This window comes from Aplysia californica, unplaced genomic scaffold (genome assembly GCF_000002075.1).
Source record: "Aplysia californica isolate F4 #8 unplaced genomic scaffold, AplCal3.0 scaffold00035, whole genome shotgun sequence".
NCBI classification, from domain to species: Eukaryota; Metazoa; Mollusca; class Gastropoda; order Aplysiida; family Aplysiidae; genus Aplysia; species Aplysia californica.
This window is the reverse complement of record NW_004797305.1, coordinates 1,190,226-1,214,148: the sequence shown is the minus strand read 5'-3', so window position 1 is coordinate 1,214,148 and position 23,923 is coordinate 1,190,226. Positions and strand designations below refer to the sequence as shown.

Sequence of the window (23,923 nt, the reverse complement as noted above, 5' to 3'; positions counted from 1 at the left end):
AGTTTTTGTTAGAGGGTTTCTGTCTGAGTATTTGTTCAAAACCCTTTGATTTCAAATGGGGATCGAATTTTTATCTTGCAGCAGGCTTGGAATTCCTGGCGCCAAAAATGTCTTAATATGACAAGCACAAAGGCTGTTCTAGATTTTGCCCATTTCCGAAAGGAGATAAAATTCTTGATCTCACGTATCATTGAGTCATGTTCATGAAGAAGTTTCCATTTTTATATATATCCACTTAGCTAAATCATGTCAAAGATTCAGTGGAGATCTAAAACTGTGTTAAGTAAGTAACCTTAAAGTGACCAAAGGGAAATTTAACATATTGTAATATGAAGTCTGTATGTACTGGAATATTTTGTAGAGTTAAAGAACGCTTTAAAATTCTGAAAACTAAAAACAGTACATAGTTTTAGAAGCTTGGACTTTTAGTTGAGGTGTTTGTTTTTTCTCACTGAGATTTTGTTATGAAAGTTGGTGCTATTTCATAGTGGATTTTTCTTCTGAGACAACCGTTTGTAGTCATTTTTTTCTCTTTCTTTTCAGAGATGAATATGATATCCTGCCTGTTTTGGAGCCCAAGCACAACAAGTGTCCCTTCATTCTACGAGACCATAAACTCGGTGTAGAGGCATGGGCAGTCAAAGTTTTGCTGAAATATGCAGCGAATCGCCTCATTGGCTGGAGAGGACGCCTTTCCTCTGAGAAGTTTCTAGGTATTTGATGTGTTATTTTGCTTTTTTACTTTTTTTCTTCCGTGAGCTTTGAGGGTGTCTGCCACAGATTCACTCCATCGTCGCCTTGGTCTTCCTCTGGCTCTCCATCCAGAATATTTAATGTTGTATGCTCTCAGAGCTGGATGGTTTGAGGGCATCCGCGTGAGGTGTCCGAACCACTTGACCTTTTTTTTTTCCAATGTGTGGTAAGACTGGTGTTGCCGTTATTTTGCTAACAGTAGATAATATATCGTATTTTGCAATACCAGACTTGAACTTACACTAATGTGAATTCGTAAAGTGCAGTTGGTCATCTAATCTTTCGTTGATTTGTACATTGAAATTGGTTGTGGGACTTCCATTTTTTTTTTGTACGAAATCACAAGAAAAATTTTGTGTTGTACTTTTCTCCTGTATTAGTGCCTTTGTATAAGAGCACAGGTAATTCATTCTAAGGTAATTAATATGTGTCAGATGCTTACTATGTTAAAATGATTTAAATGCAATAAAGTATAGATGTAATGGGATTTATTTTAGCTTTTCTAACTGTGTATATATATATATATATATATATATATATATATATATATATATATATGTGTGTATATGCTTTCTGGTGTATGGTGGCCCCCAGTGAAAGGTGAAAAAAAAACCTACTATAAAAGGTGCAGTAATGTTTACTGATAAAAATAACATCGGCTATGGTCTTGGAATTGAAATTACCAATTTAATTGGGTTTTTTTTGCTATAAAACTTGTTGTATTTATTTTTTTTCAACTGACAATTCACTTATGCCTACAGAACGTTAATTCTAAAAAGGGAAATGCTGATTTTTATTTTACTGTGACATGGGAGTCTACTTTTTCTCAATAACGGTTCATGGGTTCTTTTATGTTTGAAAGAAAAATAAATTTATTTCTTTTTTTCTTTAGTTTTGAATAAGTTTTATTTTTATTCTTCTGAAACCTTGTATTGAACTTTTAGAAAAACGTAAAATAGAATGGTATTGAATTCTAGGAATCTAGAAGCTGAACTAAAAGGATTCAAATATTTGTGTCTCATTGTATTGAAAGAGTAAGGCCTCACTTTTGTCAAAGGAATAATTTATTTGTAACATGGTAGAGGAATCAATTTTTTAAACCGTTTTTTTCCCACTGTGAGTGTGATTAAACCATTTTTAATTCTAAGTTATACCCACGTTGCTGTGACTTTTTCAGATTCTATTGAACTGTGCAATTTGAGTCGAGCTGTGCTGCTCTTTAACCCAGACAACTATACAGCATGGAATATCAGGTATTGTTATTGCTGAGGTGAAATTGAAATGTATTTTTGAATTGAATGAAACATTTAGATTTCATTGTGTGCTCTCCTGTGGTCTTTATATGATTGTTTTATGTGCACTTGCAGAGAAAGAAGATAACTGTATGAAATGGAGATTTTTATGATCAAAACTGATTCATTCTAAATTTCCAATTCTGAAACTTTATCCAAGTGTAGTTTTATTTTTGTGCTTGACTTATAATGTGTTTCTCTGGATAAAAGATGCAAGTAGGAAAATGAATTTGACAGTCATTTCCCATAATAACTTCGCAGCCACAGTGTAAAGTTATTTTATGAACAGACAGCAACAGCATGCTGGATGTTTTGAAAAATTTGGCAAAAGCATTTGAACCTCGAAATACACATACACACATACACATTCACATGCATATGCTTATTCATACGCACACTCTCACACATACACACCAGCACACGTACACACATACAATCCCTCATGCTCTCCTTCATGATACAATTGTTTGACTTATTATTTCTGATTTAATGTCCGTTAGTTGAAGATAAAAATGTAGCAGCCCCCCCCTCCCCATCTCCAACTATCCTTTGTTTGCATCTTAAAGGAAAGAACTGATAGAGAACAGTTACCTGTCAATCAGTGATGACCTGATGTTGGGAGCTCTTATCTTGTCAAAACATCCAAAAAGTCCGGAAACATTTATTCACAGGTAATGTACACATCTCTAACCAGCTGTTGTTTAATGCCTTCTTTTTCTTTTAAAGATATATAACTATGGTAAGGTACATGTAACGCAAAAGTGAGAGTTTCCTTTTTTTATTTTAGCATTCACAAACTTTCGTACCTTGCTGTCTGTTTCTGCTATGTGTAAGGTAGATTATGATGATCTTTATTTCCTTTTTGAAACCCTGTCAAATTTTTAAAAAGTATGTGGTTCAGGGTGCCACTGATATTTCATGCTCTTTCAGCATGTCCTTCAGTTGCCTGCTTTTTCTTGTGAAAGTATCATCATATCTAATTAAGTATGTACATCAAACCTGCCAAGTAGTTTGATAAAATCGAACCTCTCAGGTCCCTGATTGGATTTGCACAAAATCCAATTTTTTCCCTTGAACTCTGCGTATCGCAAATGATGAGAAAATACATACATTTTTGAAAAATGATTAGTTGCATTATTTCTCAACTTACGGTAAATGAACTGAAAACACTGATTTTTTTTTTTTTTGCATGCATTTTCAATACACATTTATTAGCTGCTGTCAGTTTGTTATGTAATCTTAATCCACAGGCGTTCAAGAAACTCTGATCTTTTTGTTCCGAAACTTCTATTTCTTTGTTTCCGAATTCCTATTGTTTTAGAGGGGGGGGGGGGGGGGGGGGGAGGATTTTGAGGAAAACTCTTATGCCTGATCATGGAGTGTTTGACCGGTTTGGTATACTGAAATTTCGTGTTTTGCAGTTTATTTTATTTCAATATATATTGATTTTGTAGGATTTGAATGTTCATGCCTCAATGATGTAGGCCGTATAGCAGATAATGGAATATGAATCTAGCCAGTAGATATACAGTACAGTTCTCTGACTAGCCTCTGGTGATTAGGTAAAAATGTCCTTGAAAAATATTGGTTTTTAGTCAATTGAGCAGTATTGAACATGTAGAGCAAAGACTGAAACAACACAAGTAGTCACTTTTTCGTGATTGAAACAAATAAATTGTGGGATGGTAAGAGGGTACCATGGGTGGCTCTTCCTTCTCTTTTTACTGTTTGTTTGTCTTATTTTTTCCCCTTCTGTTGTTGTCATTGTTATTTAACCAGCAACAGCTGGGCTTTCATCTTTCTGTCCAATGCCATGAAGTGATAAGTGCGGGTTTCCTGCAGTTGCTGTGATGTTCCTCAGAGTGCGTTTCCCCTTTTCGGAGAGGCTGAAATTTTCTAGATATGCTTGACTTTACTCAAATTAACAATAATGAATGCTGTGTTATGTTTCTCTGGCTGCAGGCGGTGGCTGTTCCAGCAGCTCCTGGACCACTGCTTGTCCTCCAGCTCTGGTAGCAACACATCCTGCTCGGCCGCGGGGGCCTCAACTGACGCTGTAAACATGGAGGCTATAGATGTAGACGTGAGCGCCGCGCCGGAGCCCAGGGACCACCTCAGTGGCGCCTTCTCTCTTGAGTCGAGCCGCCTGCTCAAGTCTCACACCCAGAGAGAGCTGGAGATTTGTGGTGGCGCGGCGGACCACTACCCCTCCAACTACCACGCCTGGTCGCACCGCATCTGGGTGGTTCAGCACTGTCTCAACAGTTCTTTGCAGGTAAGATTTTGCCAGTTGTTTTTGGATTTTCAAATATTCTTTCAATTTTAATTTAGTTTTAGAAAGAATTTTACGGCACTTACAACACTATTAGATTATATAAGTGCCCAAGATTAGAGAGAGTAACATACAAAGAAAAGAAGGTGTCATATGGATTTATTGATATCATCTTAAAGCCAGCACATTTGTCTTGCTTTTGATGAAGAAATTGCCGTTCTTTCTTGAAAAGAAACTAAGATATATTCACTTAAATGAAGTAGGGGTCATCTGATGTCAGAAGTAGCTGTCAAAGTTTGGAGCCTTCAGAAGCCTGAGCGTCCCTGGAAACTGCAAATTTACAATCTTTGTGTCTTTGATCAACCTTTTTCATTAAAATAGGCAGAGAAATGTGTCTCTAAATGGACATAAAAGATATTGAGCAGAAAAAAAAAATCGATAAAAATTGCTCAGCAGGTCGAAAAATGTGAATTTGATCAATTTTGTTATTTTGACGAGCGTCCGATTTCACCGTGATGCCACAGCCACACATATAATGTTTTTCTAGATGTCATTTTCCAAAGGAGAAATGAAAGATCCTCCACAAGTTCCAAGTTTCTTTGCTCAAAATGGAGCCTTGGGGTATATTCCCAGAGAACCAGCAAAAAGAAGGCTCACAAAAATTCCTCTTCTGAGCTTACAAACTATTCCCTGTTCATATGTCTGAAAGTTCTCTGAACAGAATGCAACATGTCAATGCCAAATGACTTTACTATGTGTTTCTTATGTGTGTTACTGAATTCCAATGGCAGCTGATGCCCAATTCTTTGAAGGCTCTCTGCACTAATAGTAAGTCTAAAGGTGTTCCTTGATTTTAAAAGATGAAAGGTGGAAGTGTACTCATAGGTAAATATATTTTAAGCCTATCAGTGAGTGCCAAATTGTGTATGTGCTAGGGAGTTAAATTCTTCAGGATGTAATTTTTTTGGCAGTTGTTTCTGTTTGGACGTAATTATTTTGTAGCCTCTTGAATAATTGTGAGGGAGATAAAACAGCTTTATGGTACCAGAAACTAGGAAACGGTGTAGTGGCGTTATGTATCATTGGAATGTTCACTAATGTTACAAATGCAATAGAATGGAAATAATGAATCAAACTTTGGACCAGAAGTTACCAGTATATGGGCAACAGGTCCGAGAAGAGTTTAAACGACACTATGCAGGTTTCAAAGTATGTTCGCACGAACCTTGATTAAGCATGAGTCCTTTCTTTTTGTAGTGGTAGTAATGTTATTCTATTAACACGATGTAGTTAGTTCTTTTTATGATATTTTGCTGTATTCTTTGAAGTGGTATACCTTATAGTATTTAGGTGATTGAAGGGTGCCTCTGGTAGGTTCTGCTTCTTTACTCTGGCTCAGTTGTGTCAGTTTTGCTTTTTTTCTAGCACTGAATACTCGTTATTGTTATTGTTTTCACTGCTGTCCTTATGTGTACATGATTAATGTATGGGTGAGAAAGTTCGTACTAATGTGGTTGAACTGGTTTTCTTGTTTATATGAAAGTTTTTTTTTCTAGTGTCTTGTGTGTATGAGCTTTTACTCTCAGAAATCATGCAATCGATGTAAAGCACTCGAAGCTTACACTTGTATGGGGTAGAGCACTCTATAAATGCAATCATTATTATTATTATTATTATTGTGTCAGTGCACTTCTGTTTCCTCAAATCAAACCTTATGGTATCTGATGAGGCCATTCTGTATTTCAGGTTCTTCTGTACGAACTGAAAATGACTGAAGATTGGACGAGACAACACATATCCGACCACAGTGGCTTTCACTACAGACAGTTTCTTCTGTCGGAGATTCACAGACAACGAGCCCGCCTCACCAGCATGCACCAGCTTAGCTCAGCCGATTTGTATTCTCAGGAGATGGCGTATGTCTGTGATCTGATTGAGTCTTTCCCTGGCCATGAAGCTCTTTGGTGTCATAGGTGAGGTCACTTGACGGTACTCATTCTCTCTCTAGGATCAAGAAAAATGTGAAAGATTTTTAACCCCTTCGTGATCTATATGACATATGCCGTTCATCATTTTTTCTTACACGGCAAATGAACCAAGATGCTGATGTGACGTACATCGTTCGTTCTGCCTTGCGAGGTACGAGGACCATGATGGCGAACGCCGCTCGTCATGGGTTGTATTCTGTGTACTGCTTTTATTAGCTGTATTAGGTAAAATTAATCGCAGATTCGCATTTGGGAATATTTGTTCCGTAGAAAGAAGATTTTTCCTTGTATATATATTTAGTTGTATTTGAAAACCGGGTCTAATTATAGGGAACTGACCACTAAATCTAACGCTTGTCTGTGTCCTGGGGATCCAAAACTGTGTCCTTTCCATCACGAACTGACCCTGTGTCACGAAGGGTGAAAATTTTCATCATGTGCTATAGCTTGGTTCGGAAATTGGTGTACACAGACCTGCCACTCATCCCGATTCATCCTGATTTAATCGGGATGTCCCGATTTTGTGTCCCTAATCTCAAGCATCCCGATTTCTCAGATTTCGATGGCGTGTATCCCGATTTTTTAATTCCTTCAGTTGCATCGGATTTTTCTAAAAATTTACTGCGCTTTCTTCTCTGCCGCGGGAAGCACCCATTGAACCATTTGTCTGCAGAAACACTCTGCACTTTTTTGCTAAATATCGATGGCGGATTTAGTAGTTAACTCGCCCCAAGTTGTGTTGGATCTTTGCTTGCACGTGTTATTTCAACTATAATGGAAGTAGTATCGATTTGGTATCCTTACTACGAACCTCAAGATCTACTTTTGCTTTCGTTTCCACTCATAATTCTCTCATAATGGCCTTATAACTGTTTCAATTGCGAATATACAAGTGATCAATATTATTTTTAGTTCTATTGTTCCTTTCAAAACATGCTCTGTTCGAGTTCTGATTAGTCGGGCCTGTCATCAAAACCCTTCAGTAAAATTTTCAATTGCACGTTTGCTTCACGTGACTTGACGTCGCCGTGCAAGTAGGGGTCAACTTAAATTCATGCTCTTCTGTCCTCTTATGCCATGAGGTGTCGAGGGGAGATGCAATTGTCGCACGTGGGCCAGGTGTGTTACTGTTTTGATCGTCACGCTGTTCCTTTAGAGGGTCTCTCAAGAGACTTTGACTGCGTCGATCCATCTTTTTCTTTTCCTTCTTTTTGCCTTAAAGCCATTGAATGGCATGGTATAGCTTTAGAGGCTGGCTGTTGCGACCCCATTCTCATTACATGTCCAAACCAAGTTATTAGCTGTCTCTTGATGAATTTTATGTTCGATTCGATGCCCACTTGATTTCTGATGTTTTTGTTTCTGTCTCTGTCTATTCTTTCGATGTTTAAAGGAAAGGGAATGTTACTTAAAAAAGACCTATTTTATACCTTCACAGGAGGTGTCTATTCCAAACTGTCCTGAGGCCCGAGTTCCTAGAAGCAAATGCCAGTACTTTGTTGCCATCTCTGAACGGCCATGTCCCTGCTGCTGATCCCATGGACACAGATGCTACCGTGGTGCTGAGATCGGCGGCCATAACTCAGGAGCTGGAGCATATTGTCAAGACTGAAGGGAAGAATTCTCATAACTACCAAGAAACTCTTGCTGCAAACTATGGGAAATGGTTGCAGAAGCTGCTCTGACTTTGTGGCATTTAGATCTTTCCTTCTGTGTTGTGTGACTGTGTGTGTCTACACGATTTATAGAATCTCAGGTTCATCACTTGCTTTTCTATTGGAAAAATAGGGAGAGCTGGTGATGAACAAATGCTCTGAACAGTTTCTGCAGTGTTTTGTCTCTATTCCTCTGCTTTTGATATCTCTTGTCTTAGTTTTAAGTACAACCTTAGCCGACTGTGCCACTTTTTGCTGCTTTTTGCCATACTCCTTTATTTGTCTCTAATTTCAAGGGACAATAAAGGGTGTTTCAAAACCAAATTGCTGCCACATAAAGTTTTTATAAAATTTTATTCAACGTTGTGAGTTCTTCCCTCTTTTTCTTCTTTGTTCAGTTTTATACCATACTTACAGTATATAGCAATGCTTTTTGACACGATCGTATTTCTAGATATAACTTTATAGTTTCTTCTACTTTCATCTATTCTATAAATTTGATTTGGGGGAATTTGTTGGGCTTTATTTTGGAAGTGCATGTTTCCATTTGAAGACTGTTCTTTATCCTGAATTAAATTTTGCATTTACTTTTTAAAACACATCTGGTGAGTGTTTCCATAACAGAAAGCAATGTGGCTATTGTAAATGATATCCAGAAGCATGATTGTTGCTTCTGAGAATGCATCGATATCTTTTATGCTCTGTTGGGAGAGTTCATTCTGCACCTTATTCCTCTGGTCAAGTCAGTGAAAGATATCTTGGTGTGAAAGATGATTTAATATTTATCTGCCAAAACTGAGAAGGGTGGCTGGTTCACATCCAAAGCTCAATAAATAGCCAGTTCTGATCACTACCCTCTTTAAATTTAAGTGATCAGACACACTGCATTTATGCTTTTTGATTCTCTATAAAGGTGTCTATTGTGCATGTAAGTGGTCATGGGCTATTGTGTATGTAAGTGAGCCTGGGATTTTATTGAAGGTACATAATATTTGATAATATATCCATGAACTGATCCTTATGCTTACAGCTATTGTAATGTGTGTACAAATCAAAGTATAATGCTCCCATCCTGAAATGAACTGAAGGCTTTCATTTTCTCATCTTGTCAGAGTGATAAATTGTCTCCATTTAATCTTTAAAAGAAGTCAAGAGTCTTTGATTTTTTTACCTTTTCTCCCTTGTCTTTGTTGATAGTGTAAACATTCAATTTCTCTTTCTATTTCTATCATTTTTTTGGTGCTGTTTTTTTCATCTGTTGCCTATAAGAATGGGAACACAGATCGACTGTGTAAATTCTGTAGCTCTGGTGATTTAAATACACAAGTATTTATTGCTTTTTTGGTCTCTATTTAGTAATGTGTACCGTAGATCTCATTGCTGTACAAGTGCTCATCATTTGTAAGTGCACCTATGTTTCTTTTTTGAATCATCAATTTTATAGGGAATTTCAATGATCTGTATTGTGATACAAGTTTGATATTCTTTATTGTTATGTTTATATTTTCCTTGAAAGTCTTCCTTTGGGCTTTTGTGTTTCAATGGCCCCCTTGACTGGGATAGTGAGGTTTATCCTTCTATGTACTCAGAACCGGTGACTCAACATAGTGTGTGCTTCATTCTGCTTGGATTGTGTACCAAGCTCAGTTTTTACTTTGTGTGTAAATTAAGAAACTGAATATCTAGTCTTTGCCTTGTAATGGAAATCATGACCTCATCAACACAGTATTCATGTTAATATGCATCCTCACGTTTTGTCAAATTCGTAGCTATCATTCTTTTAGTATAAATCAAACTGCTTCTTTGTTGAAGTTATTTTAATAGGGTACACTTGAAGTTTTAACGATAATGTCATTTTCCTTTGTTCCAAAGCTAGCATTGTTCAGATTTATTGAAGTTTAGACATTTTGAATGCATGTACTTGTATAGTAACTCATATTTAGATGGTTTTATGATATGCGCAAAGTGAAAGTTCCACCGGCGTTGTCTGTGATGTAGCAATTAGATTCTTTGCCCCGCATGCAAGAGTGATTTTGTTCCCTTCATGAAGGAGATATTTTATTTAGTTTGTCTGCTTTTTTGGCTCTGGGATTAATCTAATACAGGCCAAATTGGCCCCTGACAACAATCTGCCTTCTGTGTGATCTTGATTGAGTTGATGGGGAATATAAGACATTTACAACAAATTGTGAGTGAAACTTTTAAAATGAAATTATTGCTTGAAGTTCATATGAAAAGTTTTATCTTAAAAAAAAACTTATACTGCCTCGTGTTCTCTTAAAAACCATTTGCTCACTGCTGTGGCTGTGCTGAGCTCGAAATGAAGCAATCTATGAAAGTTCAGGGTTTAAATTGAATTTGGGTTAGATTTTTTTTCATCTGTTTGGCAGAATATTTTTATTCCTAGCCCATTGTTCTGGTGAGGGATAGAGTGTTCCAACTTCGTATGTATTGACCTGTCATATGAATGTTAGAGTACTACGAGTTTCCTTGTACACCTTACTCAATACTATCATGGTAACTGGACCTTGTTTTGTCTTGGTAATGATAATACAATCGATTTCTTTTCTCTTTTATGCCATTTTGATCCCTGCTTCCAAGGGCACGTTCATGTCACAGAATAATGTGTTTCAAGTAGTTTTTATTGTTTGTCAGCTTGATTGTTGAGGAAATTTTCATGTTTAGTTGTTGTGGAGATTATTAAATGAACCTTTTGTACATTTTTCCTCTTTAGCGGGAGGAGCGACCCTCAGTTTGGCCGATTTTGGGTCAAGCTATGCAAATTGAGATTTTTTTTTTTAGTAGAGGTTTTGTGGCGCTCGCAACTGTTGAGATGTTAGCTAATTTTTAAAGATCAATCAGTTCTTTGTCTAAAAATAGCAAGGAGACAATTGAGAAAGTCTTTATTCTCTTCGTATATTGCCCTTGAGAACATGAGGGTGGGTTAATGATTGTTGTTTTTCTCAAAATGCCTTTTTTTTTGGTGCAGTTTTTCCCCTACTCCTTCCTTAGCTTTCATCCTTTTGACACGAAACTTTCAGGAAACATAGAATGCAAGGCGGCCATCACAATGTGACAGAGAGATTTTTGCGAAAAAGTAACACTTTTTCATTGGCAAGCGATTTTTCGCTACCAAACTTTAGAAACGGTTTCTATACTTTGGGAAAATTCTTTTTTTTTCTTTTACACAATATCGAAAAAACACTGGCTGTTACGTTGATAGGGACTGGTCCAGGTATACTCTCATCAAATTTGGTAAAATTTGGTTGGTAAATAAGAAAGCCTTATAAATGGATATGAAATTTCAATGTTTATTTTCAAGATGACGACCGTTTCCCTAGCCACCGCTGTAGCCATGCAAAAATGAAATTGTGTTTCAAAAGATTTTTATATGCCTAATATATGTGTACCTAGATTTGATCTCTGGCAACAAACATAGAAAATAGACCTCGCGGGTCTCTTCTCCCGTTAAAGGATTTACTTTTGAAAAGTGGTCTTCACAACAAAACAGATCGATTCAAATTTACATTGTTTTAAAAACATGTGGAAGTTACATATAAACTGTAATGATTGTTAAAACCAGACTGATACATGAAAATTTGTGTATAACTTTTGTTCCTATTTGAAAAAAATAAAGGAAGCTCCATATATTCATGGTATCGTTGTGAGAGAATTGATGTAAACTGTAAACACACATACATGCTCCCCATGAGGTAGCTTACGTCTATAGCTGTGTGTATTATGAAAAATTCACCTCATTGTGCACCTCTGAACTCGAAAGCATTGATCTTTTCCTTTTATTTGACTCTCAGTTTTGTCAGAGTAGTTATCCTCCTTTTTATATCTGTCTTCCAAAGGGTTCTTTGGTGCTTTGATTAGTGTGTATGTTGGAACTGTGAGGCTGTATGCCTTGCACACAAAGACATAAGTACTGTTCTCAGTTTGGTTTCTTCAAGTATCTCTGCCTGTCCTATAATGGGATGTATCCCACACCGCTTGAATTGGCTGTGAAGGGGCGGGGTTGAAACAGCTGTTAACCTCTTGCACTGTCTAAAATGATCGATCAAAGCATAAAATATTTTGTAGGCATCCGGCTAAAATGTATACTTGTCAGTGTTTTAAAAACTTTATTCTTCTTGAATGAAGGCTGCAGAGTAGTAATTATTCACAATGTATGTATGGGTAATTTCAAGCACCTCTGTGAACTGAATTAATTCTGTTTCCTCCAGTTTCTCAGTTTCTTATGTGATCTGATTCTGTGTTCACAGTGGAGTGCTTTGACAGAATTGCTTTTTCTCCGACTTTTTCATCAGTCCAGTGCCATTTTTCTTATTTCATAACAAGATTCTTTCAGATGCACAGCGTCATGCATTTTCAGTGCAAAATGATTTGCTTTTATTTTTGTCTTAAAGTCATAGTGTTTGAACAGATGCACCTTTGTTAAGGTTGTGCATTTTCTTTTACCTCAGTGGTTTAGTAATGACTTGATTATATTACTATTTCAAAACCTGTCCTGAGTGTATGTGTCCCTGTGAATGATTCATTTGACTGTTCAGTTCAAGAAACCCATTTGTCACATTTTTTAAAAACCTTTTTTTTTTGCTTTCCCATGGCCAGAGATCTTTTTCTGTCACATACCTTTTTGATGTGAGGATTGGGCTGTAAACAACTTATTTATAGACCAATCCTCACATCGGTGTTAAGGAGAAAGATCAGCGGCTATGGAAAAGCAAAAAAAAAAAAGTTGATATTAGAAAAATGTGGCTTACAGGTTTCCTGAACTGAACCTTTGAATTGAAGTCATGGAATGTTAGTGAGCTGTGGTTACACTTTATGATGCGCTTTTATTGCTTTACCTGAATATCAAAACAGACTGAGATGAGATTTTATTTCATTCATGTGTTGATGAGATTCTGTTCTATCCATGCATTATTTTCAAAAGGGTTTCCATCTCAGGTTTCTTAGAGCAGTTTTTGTAATTGATGTTAGGAGATTGTCATATGCGTCTGTCAGTTTTCTGTTTTGGGATTGTTATATGCATCGGAATACAGACTTCTCGTATTGTGAAACCTGTTGTGATCTTAATTGATGCTTTAGTCTTCTCTCATTCCTGTCCTGCCTTTCTTTTCAACAATAATGTCTAGACAGGATGAACAGAGGGTAAAGTAAAAGAATAAAATATCTGTAAAATGTGAGACCTAGTTTTGGTCATCTGTGACCTTTGCTGTAGAATCAGAGGGCTCTGGTGACAAAAACCCAAGTTAAAAATTTTCTTTTACTTCAAACTTGTTGATTTCCTTACTTGACTTGACAGTGCTGTGAAAGACATTTGTCACATCTGCTAAAAATTGAATTCCTTCCAAGACTCCGAATGTATCTTTCTTGAAACTATGATTTTTTCCAGATGTGTCCTTTTTGATTTTGCCTGCAAAATGGAGACATTGTTTTCTGTTGTATGTGTGTCTTGGTTTTAAAGTAAAATGCACATATTTGACACTTTTAAAGATAATGCACATTAATGCCGGTGATGCTAGAGTCATGTTGTGCATATATGTTGCTGACATTGTCTTGAAATTAAGATTGTATGCAACCACTTGAGGTAAAAGATTCTTTTTCCCCATGTACATATTGTACCAGTAGTGACCCTGTTTGGGTTGTTATTAGATAGTCTGTTTATAATATTGTTATTTGTACATAGAAATTCATTCTAAACATAAAAGAAGGCATAAAGTTACCATACTGTTTCTGTGCTAAGTATATCGGGTATTTCTGGGCTGACCTCGATTCAACACACTTTGTCTTTTAAAGTCACGAGTTTTGCTAAGGTCTAGTCATGTTAGTCTCAGCCTGTTTGTATGCACTACTCCATGTGTTCAGAACCTTGATGACATTATTATTGAGGTGTTTCCACAGATAGTTTGTGTCATTTTTTTTCCTCTTTAATTTATGCTCATCGAGGGGTACTCTTTGTTTAACGCTTTTAAACATTGTTCACTGACCCATTTCTAGGAGCCTTGAAACCACTTATTCATTCTGTACAGAAGTGCAAAAAGCAGCTAAATATAGATTGTATCTTTGCTCCTGAAGCAAAGTATACAAATTCAATGGTGTCAAACTTGATATTAGGTGGGTGGTTGGCGGTTGCTCTGGCGTGGTTTGCTTCTTCTTTCCTATGAAACATCTATCGTCCTTATCTCTCCTTCTTTTTTTATGTTTGTTACTCTCTTGTAACACTTCTAATCTTCTGGCGCTGAAATGACCTTATGCAGTTGCGAGCGCCGTAAAACCTCTACTAAAACTAAAACTAAAACCTGATTAGTCATTTGATTTTCTCCAGGAAGAGGGCTATGTTAAGAGGTAAATGTTATTTCACGTATGAAAAGGTTGTGTATTTTTCGCAAAATATGGAATATAGGCCTTTTGAAGTAAGCTGTCAAGTTGTACTTGTAAAAATATAGCAAGCATTCAGTTGGGTCAAGTCTATTTTGAATGTGTCAGTGCTAACTTTGTTGGTAATTTTGAATTATCAGTACAGTAGAAGTGTGTCATTTGCCCAGCATCAGTTCCACTACAATTTTTCTCTCCAGGAATAAAACTGCTTTCTTTTTCTTTTTTCCTTTTTTGTGTTAGGAGTATCCAATGGTCTTCACCCACTTGGCTTCGCTGGAGATGGACCTTAGATCTGGAGATCTTCCTTCTCTAATAAAAATCTTTGGGTTTATCAGCGCGGAAAGTAAACCCATGCCACATCATTTCATAATTAGGATTCTTGTTTTTTAATCCCTAATGTCTTCTGTTGAGGGGCTTGGCTGAAATGGTCTCTGTCGACCTAAATATTGTCTGTGTACCTGTACAGATATTTATGACAAGGAATCCAAAGTTGATGAATTATATCAAACAACATACATCCGGCAAGTGCAGTAGAAGCACCTGATAATGATTGGTAAGCTCGTCGTATATTCAAGATAGATGTAGTTGTGTAGTTTTTGTAGTGTTCTAAAATGAATTGATTTGTTGTACAAGTAATCATGTGGGATTATCAGAAATCTGAAAACACCAAGTTGGGTGGAGTTTATTTTAATTCGGAAAGCGTTCCCGCAGAGAAGGAGAGGGAAAGAGAGTGAGAGAGAGGGAAAGAGAGTGAGAGAGAGGGAAAGAGAGTGAGAGAGAGGGAAAGAGAGTGAGAGATTGGGAAAGAGAGTGAGAGAGAGAGAGAGAGAGAGAGAGAGAGAGAGAGAGAGAGAGAGAGAGAGAGAGAGAGAGAGAGAGGTGGGGTGGGGGAGGGGGAGAGAGAGTTGTTAATCGACAACCCATATTATTGTCACCGGGTATGTGTATTGAATTCTTCTGAACTTTCTGTACTTATGGCATCATCGAAAACTATTGTAATCAAGAATATGATTTGTTGCACGTGCTTAGACTGGATTTTTACACCTTGTGTAATTTACCGTTCACTTTACCTCTGCATGTACTTTTATGCAATAAATATTTTATCTTGAAAGTCCATTTTGAAGTCGTTAATTTTTTTGAGAGCATTCAAGTCCAATCAGAGAAATGAGACCAGCGTCAGTTGTGTAGCGATTAGGCACTTTGCCTCCATACACAAAAGACTTGAGTTTGATTCCTGTACATGTATGGGAATTATTTTTATCGAGTCTCCCTGACAGGCAAGAGTCGAAGCTCGCCTCCTAAATGATCTAAATTGTGTCGATGGTGGCGTAAAGTTTACATTGACAAAAATGAGGAATGGATGGTGAACCGTGACCGCCAATGTCTGCTTCAAATCTTCGATGATGATGATGATGATGATGATGATGATGATGATGATGATGATGATGATTTATTGTGTAACACTTTGTGACGTAACTGTTGGGCTATTTTCCCCCCAGTGATTTCGATCCTTTCCGTCATCCTGAAATGTTTTTCTGGGTACAGAAAAAATGATATTAAACTTTTGAGTTTATTTTGATAGTCGCACTGTGATTCTAAACAATGTTTTATTGTGAGTCTTTTTAATCGCTCCTGTCTCTGTTTTAGGGGGAAAAATCCTTAGATAATTCTTTTTCACATGGAGGGGAAATTAGGGCACGGATTTAATATCCGCCAGGAGCCCACGTTACGGAAATTGAATGAGCTAGAAGGGAAAGCGTAATCCACGTTTTTGTGAACAACTCTTCCTACATTTCAAAAACCTTTTACATAAAGAGCTCTTACGTGGCACAAACGTGTGTGGGTAGTTTTTGTACTCACGCATTCACACACCCATGCACGAGCGTGTGCGCACTCCAACGCCCAGATGCGCTCGTACACGTAAACCGACTCGTATACATATTCTCACATGATTGTGTGGGTGGTAGGCGGGTGCTCTGGTGTGATTTGCTCCTTCTTTCTTTTCAACATGTATCGTCGTTATCTCTCCTTTTTTTGGTACTAAATGTACTCTCTTGTAATTAGCGTCTCTAATATTTGGCACCTAGTAAGTTTATTCAGTGTTTAAGGTCACTGGCCCACATCACATCACATAAAACACTCATTTGATAAGTAAATTTTTAAATTTGAATAAGCACTGGTTGTGCACATATCTCTTATCATGGGTCAAACATTGCTTATTTCTGTCACTGGGCCGAGTCAGGCTGGGAGGGATTAACAATTTCCTTTGACGGACAAAGTGTGAACAATAGAAAATAAAGTGAAATTCATCTTCAATTTCATGAGAGTTACACCTCTCACACAAGGGCGAATTAGTTAATTTCCGCCGATACAGATTGTTATTTAATGGAATGCTATGCTCCAATACCGTTGGAGGTTTGTGATATATTCAGCTGTTTCTTGAAACGGAATTGTAAGAGAGAAAACATACTTGCGACAGACTTCTTCCTCTATGTTCTGCACAGAATGATCAACAAGTCTACTTTTTACTTCACTGAGAAAGAGTCTAGTACTTCCAACATTTTGACACCTAATAGTGTTGCGAGTGCCGTAAAATTCTAATTTAAACTAAAACAGTCTCATATGCATACTCAAGCTCGTTCTTTATCGGACGCATACACTCATTCATGCACGCGTACACTCACTTATTTAAGCCACGGTATTTACAAGCATACACATAAACACCTACGCACAAACAGACACACACACGCGCACGCGCGCACACATACGCCTACACAAACATAGCCCCCCCCCCACCCTTTTCACACACACGCACATAGTCATATTCTGGCAGCACCAACTAGACAGCCAACAGTTTGCAGATATTTGACTACATGTATCACATGTGAACTGTTGGGGTTCGAACTTCTTTGAGATAACAGCTTTCCTCGTCCAGCCAGGGAATGTCTCTCTCGGCCTGTAACCTTTTCATTGCAGTCAAAGTTACAGAAAGAAAAGAAAAGCCACATTGGTCGATCACCGTGAGAAATAAATGTTATGTGCAGCGGGACATGATAGCAATGTCATTAAACGTAATATACACCCATAAAAGAAAATATATGCGCGGGGAAAAAATATATATATTATAGAAAACTGTCCTTAGCGAAAATTTCGAAAACAATGCCTCGATTGTGTCGCGAATGAAAGCGCCTCTTTTGAAATCTTAAAATCATTTCTGAGCCTAGCAAGACGCAAATTTGCAGTGAAAACAGCATGCACCCGACATAATCATTATTGCACATCCTCTTGAGCCAAGATATCCCTGACCACTTGATCTGAAGTGTTTACCAATCATGTACGCTGTGTCCTCCATTCTCAAAAGATATATGGGGGGAGGAATTCGTGGGTGGTTGAGTATGACAGGGAAAAAAGAGGGGGCGGAGATGGGAAAGGAAGGTCGTAAATATCACATTGAGAGTGCGTAGGCGGAAGCGATGGGTTTTTCTTCACTTTTCTCTCTCCGCTCTTAGGAAACCCTGTGGGAAATGAACATAATTCGGACAACAAAACTGTCTCCTGTCTCGGAAAAATAATCGCGACAGGTTTAAGGAAAAAACAAAATAGGGTCAAGAACATTTCAGCAGCACCTGACGCTACGTTCTCTCGATAACGTCTGATACACTTCGATTTTATACAAAAGGTTAGGAACTTGGGACGTAAAAGTTTTGAGTTTTTTAAAATTTTGTGCGCTAATGGTTGGTGACAGGCGCACTGATTGGGTTATTTATAATTTATTTATTTACTTATTTATTTATTTATTTATTCATTCGTTGGGGGGTTCCCCGGGGTGAACAGGACACAACACACCAACAAACGAAGATACTCAATGAAATAACGTCCTTGTGCTGGAATCAAACTTAAGTCTTCTGCGCGCACCTGCAAAGAGCCCGACCATAAGTCAACAGACGTCACGGCACTGGTGTGATGGTCCCAGGGGAAGTTGTTCTTTTTTGGTGGTGGTTTGCTCCTTCTGTTTCTTGTCATTTATGTTACCTTATTGGATTGCAAAAGCCGTAAAACTCTCGCTAAGACTTAAACTGTTTCTATCATTGCGACGTGCCTCGCATCTGCATTATTTTCAATTTTGCAAGGGACGTTAACTCATACCATAACCTTTTTGTGTTTGTATCTTTCTTGTAACACTTCTAATCCTTGCCTATATGACCTTATTGTGTTGGAAGTGCCGTTTAACTCTAATTAAAACAAAGACAAACTCATACCATTTCACAGTTTCGGATTTGCACTTGGTGAAAAGCTCGGATGTGGAAGGATTAGCTGATCAGTTTGGTATGTCACTGGGGAATCTTGATTCATCTGACACGGCCAGTAGTAATGAACCGCCAATTTTTTCTCTGTCTCTCTGTCTCTCGACCAGTCTCTCTCTTCCTGTCTCCGTCTGTCTGTCTGTTTGTCCGTCTGTCTGTCTGTCTGTCTGTCTGTCTGTCTGTCTGTCTGTCTGTCTGTCTGTTTGTCTGTCTGGCTCTCTCTCTCTCTTTCTCTCTCTCTCATCTCTCTCTGTTTCTCTCTCTCTCTCTCTCTCTCTCTCTCTCTCTCTCTCTCTCTCTCTCTCTGATTATCTTATTTACTTCCTTTCTCTTTCTATTCAGTCTATTCTGTTTGTCCTTTTCTCGATCTGTTTTTCTGTCTCTTTGTCTCCACCCTCCACTCCTATCCCATTTCTTTCACTTTCACTTTTTTCTCAATCAATCATTTATTATAAAAAACTTACTTCCTCACTCACTCACTAACGCACTTAATCAGATTACGTAAAAGGTGAACGTACCTATCCATTTCATTGAAAAATAAAAAGTGCCGGACAAAAGCGCTGTCTTACTTAACCTGGGCAACAACGTCATTGCACACCGGACAGGTCCATAAGTGCTCAGAACTAAAGCCCGCAAGGCACAGCTGGGCGAAGAGTCGATTCCGGAACCGAGTCCAACGGTTAATACTACGGATTTAAAGTGCCTTCTCCTTTATACCAAAGATAGTAAATAACAAGATGGGCCACTCAGCCAAAAAAGTGTCGGCAGGAAGTATGCTCTTTGCTTCAGATGGCGCTGCAGTCTGTTTTGAAGCTCTCTTTCGTTTTTCCAGAAGAAGAATAGGAATAGCACCTCCTTGCGTGCGCATATCGACTGCTGTTCATCAGTAGTTCGGGTTCGTTCAGTGCGGAGTTTTAGGTTATTTATATTTTAATGACCTCTCGCCTTTCATTCTAAAGTCAAATTAAACGAAGAAAACAATCACCCTTTCCTCCGGAAGAGGTTTTTTGTCAGCGTAACGATTTTAAAAAAGCGTTCTTCCGAAATTCATTCAAAAACTTGCTAGTTTCACTTCGATTTTTAAAAACTCAAGTAGGATAACTCTGTTCGCAAAAGGTGCGCTTTTGCGAAGAGGGCGCCACCGAATTTTGAGGACACTTTTTTAATTGGCTCAAAGAGAGAAGTGGCCCCTCTTGTTATGTAGACTCATTGTTTATACGTAACCAACGGTTTTATCAAAAAAATATTCGTTTTTTTAAAAGAATCTATTTTTGAAAAATAAAAGTTGATGCTTCGTAGTGTCCCAAAATCAAGGTTATCCTAAATCCTGAAGATGTTCGGAGCCAACCAGGTAACCCCCGGAAAAAAATCACGCACATCATTAGAAAATAAGTAATTGGGTTCGTAGTCGATTCCTACTATTCCTTGCTTTCAGTAATCGGGAGCTCATCCGCCCAGCACTACCGCAAGGTATCCATACTAATTGTTCCATTGGCTGTTTGATTATGGCGACGTCTTTCCTTTCCAGATATTCGTTCCTTTCTTCCTTCTCTCTCTATCCCCAGTTCCCGCATCCTCATGGTTGTGTGGTGTTCTGCTGTCTCCCTGTCTTCCTCATCCGCAACTTATCATCCAGGGTCTTCAACACTTCTCCTTTCTCGAATTTCATCTCTTCATCAACCACGGCACTACCTGCCTGCCTCTCAGCCTCCTCATTGCTCTTCACTCCAGAGTGCCCAGGACAGAATATCAGAGTAGTTGACTGTTCTGATTAATTTTGAAAGAAAAGAGTCGTATCCCCCGTTTGGTTGATGGAATATAGTGTTTAGAATTTATAATGGTTTTAGCCAATTGAAACTTTACTAAGTTGTTGATAAACTGAACTATGACATATGAGTAGCTGACCCAGTCGTGAGTCCCTGACTGGGTATTCTGAAACTCGAGTTTGAGTTTTACGGGACTTTTTGATCGGGCTTAGTCTACTTGGCTCTATCCTACGGCACATGGACGCCGATAAAGGAGGCAATCCTCCTCCTCCTCCTCCTCCTCCTCCTCCTCCTCTTCCTCCTCATCACCATCATCAAATGCTAGGTATGAAACAGACGTTAGCGGTCTTAGTTTGCCATTCATTTGTTTCTTACGGATGTTCTAAAAACCATTATTAAAATTGCCTTAGTCTTTCTCCATCACTTACCTGTTAAAGTTTTCCACGTATGTTGCTCTGTATCAACCCCTGCCTGCTTCATTTGCCGTCAGTTTTTCCAGTTAGAGCAAGATGTCCAAGGTATCTAGGTCGATTCAAGTGTCCCAGAAACGTACATGTCTCTTTTTTTATACTAGTGAACAACCCACATGAGTTTCTTTTTGAACAAGCTCATTCGATTTCTTCTCCTTCTCTGGAATGCTCAACAGGCTTCTAAGAAACCCAAGGAGGTCCCATCTCTTATTTAACCTTCTGTCAGCCTCACTAGCAGAAAACAGTTTATCCATATTCTGTCTTTCGTACAGTCAGGCATGGATAACTGCAACAAATTACATGCTCGATACACCCATAATCAGATAAATCGATAGCGAAAAATCAAAGAGATGTCAATCGGGAAAGATTATATTGTACGAGCGAACAATCTGTGATTTCGAGTTTTCCGTGTTCGTGTTATCTATGCCCAATTGTATTCTGTTTTTGGGTTTCCCAAACGATAAAAGACTTTTGTTTGCATTTCAGAAGTCCATCACTGGAGCCCATTGGAGCCCGTCGTGAGAGGCCCTTGGAGACTGTTCGACTGCCAAGCAGACTTGCATGAGTAAACTTAAATCCAAATTGTCTTGTTAAAAAAGTAGGTGTTTTTACACCTCCATCAACACAGTTTAGATAATTTCGGAGGCGGGGTTCGGACCATGCTTGTCAAGGCTAACTCGAGCTACGAGGGACACTTCTTAACAGAAAAACCGAGATACTTGATAAAAATGTTCTCTCCCCTTTCGGGAATCGAACTCGGGTTTCCTGCATACGCCACAGAGGTCAGTCAGTCCACACTGTCTGACAATGCTTAATGTCTTGGCTAGATAACTACCTGAGGCTGTAAGAAAGTACATAATACAAAATGTATTAATCTCACCTCCCAAAATGTGTAAAGGTAAGATTATTTTCAGGTACATTTGTGCAAAAGAATACGCATTAAAGGCTAAGCTATATAAAAGGAAAAGACATTCTTCTCAGCGTGCTATGCCGGACTACACTACAGTCAATACAGCTTCGTATACAATAATTTATTTTCTTTTGCAATGTATCCTTTCAGAACATGACCATTCAGTTATAATGTTCCGGGTGTCTAAAAAGAGGACCCACTTAAACGGCAAGGACTTGAATAACTTCATCAATTCAATTTTAATAAAACATTCCAGAGACAAAATACAACCACGAGGACGTGACATTCGTCAATATGAAAAAAAATAATTATTTGTTTGTTCGAAAAACATCGAATTAAACAAATTCAACCAAAATTGACTGAAACGCAAAACCATGATATTATTCTATTTAAAATATTCACTATTTGTGTTTTGAAGATCAGATTAATACAACATATATATTGCTGAATAAACTCGAATAAGGTGTTCGCTATTTAAATCTCCACTTGTAGACTATTTCTTTTCATACAAGCTCCAGAACGTCACTGGAAATTTTGAATAACCTGTGGACTGTTTTTGGATCGATTCTTAGGACGTCCTGTTCAACACTGAATTTCAACTGTTCGATTGTTTGTGGGTGGTCTCCCTACACGCTGTCTGTCAAAACCCCCAAAAAGGTAATATCTGAAGGAGCTAAGTCGGGTGGATGTGGTAAATTTTCGTTTGTAAATTATCGGCTCATAAGGCGTTCCCCAAACTTTTCATGCAACCATATTATCAAGGCTACTCTTGATGTGTGGGTTGTTGTGGTCCAATCCCACTGGAGCAAGGCCTGCACAGGATAACACATTCTTCCCAAACTTCTACAAAACTTTCTTGGCGTGTTAAGATATATATCTGAGGTGACTGTTGTGGTTTTTCCATCATTGTCCAGAAATCAGAACGCGCTGACCATGCCTCTGTAGCTAGCTGAACGCTTATAAGAAGCAACATTTTACGTTTTACCAAATTTTGGTTGAAATTGAAACTTATATTTCTCGAACAGGTTAATTGATTATCTTCACATTTACAACCTTGATGTCCCCATAGTTGAATTTAATTTGTTCAAAATTTGGTTGAAATTAGTTTAAAGATGACCGAGTTATTACACTGTAAGTGGGTCCTCTTTTTTAAAGACACCCTGTACTTCTCAAAGCATAGACAAAGCAATATATATCGAGGACATAACAAGCAAACAGGACATCTTACCCAATGTGGGTGGACATACCCCCCCCCCCTTCCTCAAATCAACATATTGTCTGGTTTCAACAACGCTCATAATATCACCTAGTGCTAATTGTTCTCTTTCCTAAGAAAAGAAAAAGAAGAAAACCTTGAGACGACGTAAGTGTTCTTTTGGGATGTTGGGCCGGTTTACAACGAAAGAACCAACCTAAATAATAAGTTAGATAAATGGAATTTTGAAAAGGTAAGACGTGAGAGGAAAGAACTGCTCAGACGTGTCGGGGGGATTGATTCCCAGACGTCCATAGCAGAGTATTTCTTCTCCAGTGGTGAGATTGAAGAAAACTAATTTATTCTTAGGAGCACAAGTGTGCTATTTGTCAGCACCGGGATAATTTTCTGGCCTCTTTTTTGTCACAGTAAATGTATTTTCCTTCTAGATCCGTCTCTTTAGAACAGAAATTCAATTTCATGTGGAGGTCAGATTGCGAAAATCTCAGCTCTTGGTACTCAAGAACAATTTACAATAATTACTCATTCGTCATGGGATTTAGCCGAAGGCAAAACACCACGAGCCAAACAGAATATCCATTTTTGGCCAAACAGAATAATATAATATCCATTTTTTTGTGAGTTGAAATTAAATTCGAGACGCTGAAATGACTACGGATTCGCCTTGAGGGAATTTGCAACATACTATACACATAGGCCTATACAAGAAATACATAGGCGTTTTCTGCTGAGTCAGATTTGTGTGGTCTGACAGCTGGGCAACAGTACCAGGAACAGCCTTACAGAACAAGCCTCTCCAAATTCTGCTTACAATCACGTTTGGGTAGCACGTTCACGAACACACCAATGCTCATACACGCGAGTGCGCTCTCTCTTTCTCTCTCTCTCTCTCTCTCTCTCTCTCTCT

At 38.1% G+C, this 23,923-nt stretch overlaps 1 protein-coding gene across 1 annotated transcript; it reads left to right on the top strand.

Annotated features, from left to right (window-relative positions):
• Nucleotides 1-543: 543 nt before the first annotated feature.
• Nucleotides 544-13,695, top strand: LOC101860233 (protein prenyltransferase alpha subunit repeat-containing protein 1; the record flags this gene model as incomplete). The annotated part of the gene is given in 6 exon segments (XM_013091395.2): nucleotides 544-713; nucleotides 1,931-2,006; nucleotides 2,612-2,716; nucleotides 4,008-4,320; nucleotides 6,064-6,290; nucleotides 7,744-13,695. Coding segments are annotated over 6 exon segments (1,138 nt in total), but the record flags the coding sequence as incomplete, so codon positions are not given.
• Between the last annotated feature and the right edge of the window lie 10,228 nt (nucleotides 13,696-23,923).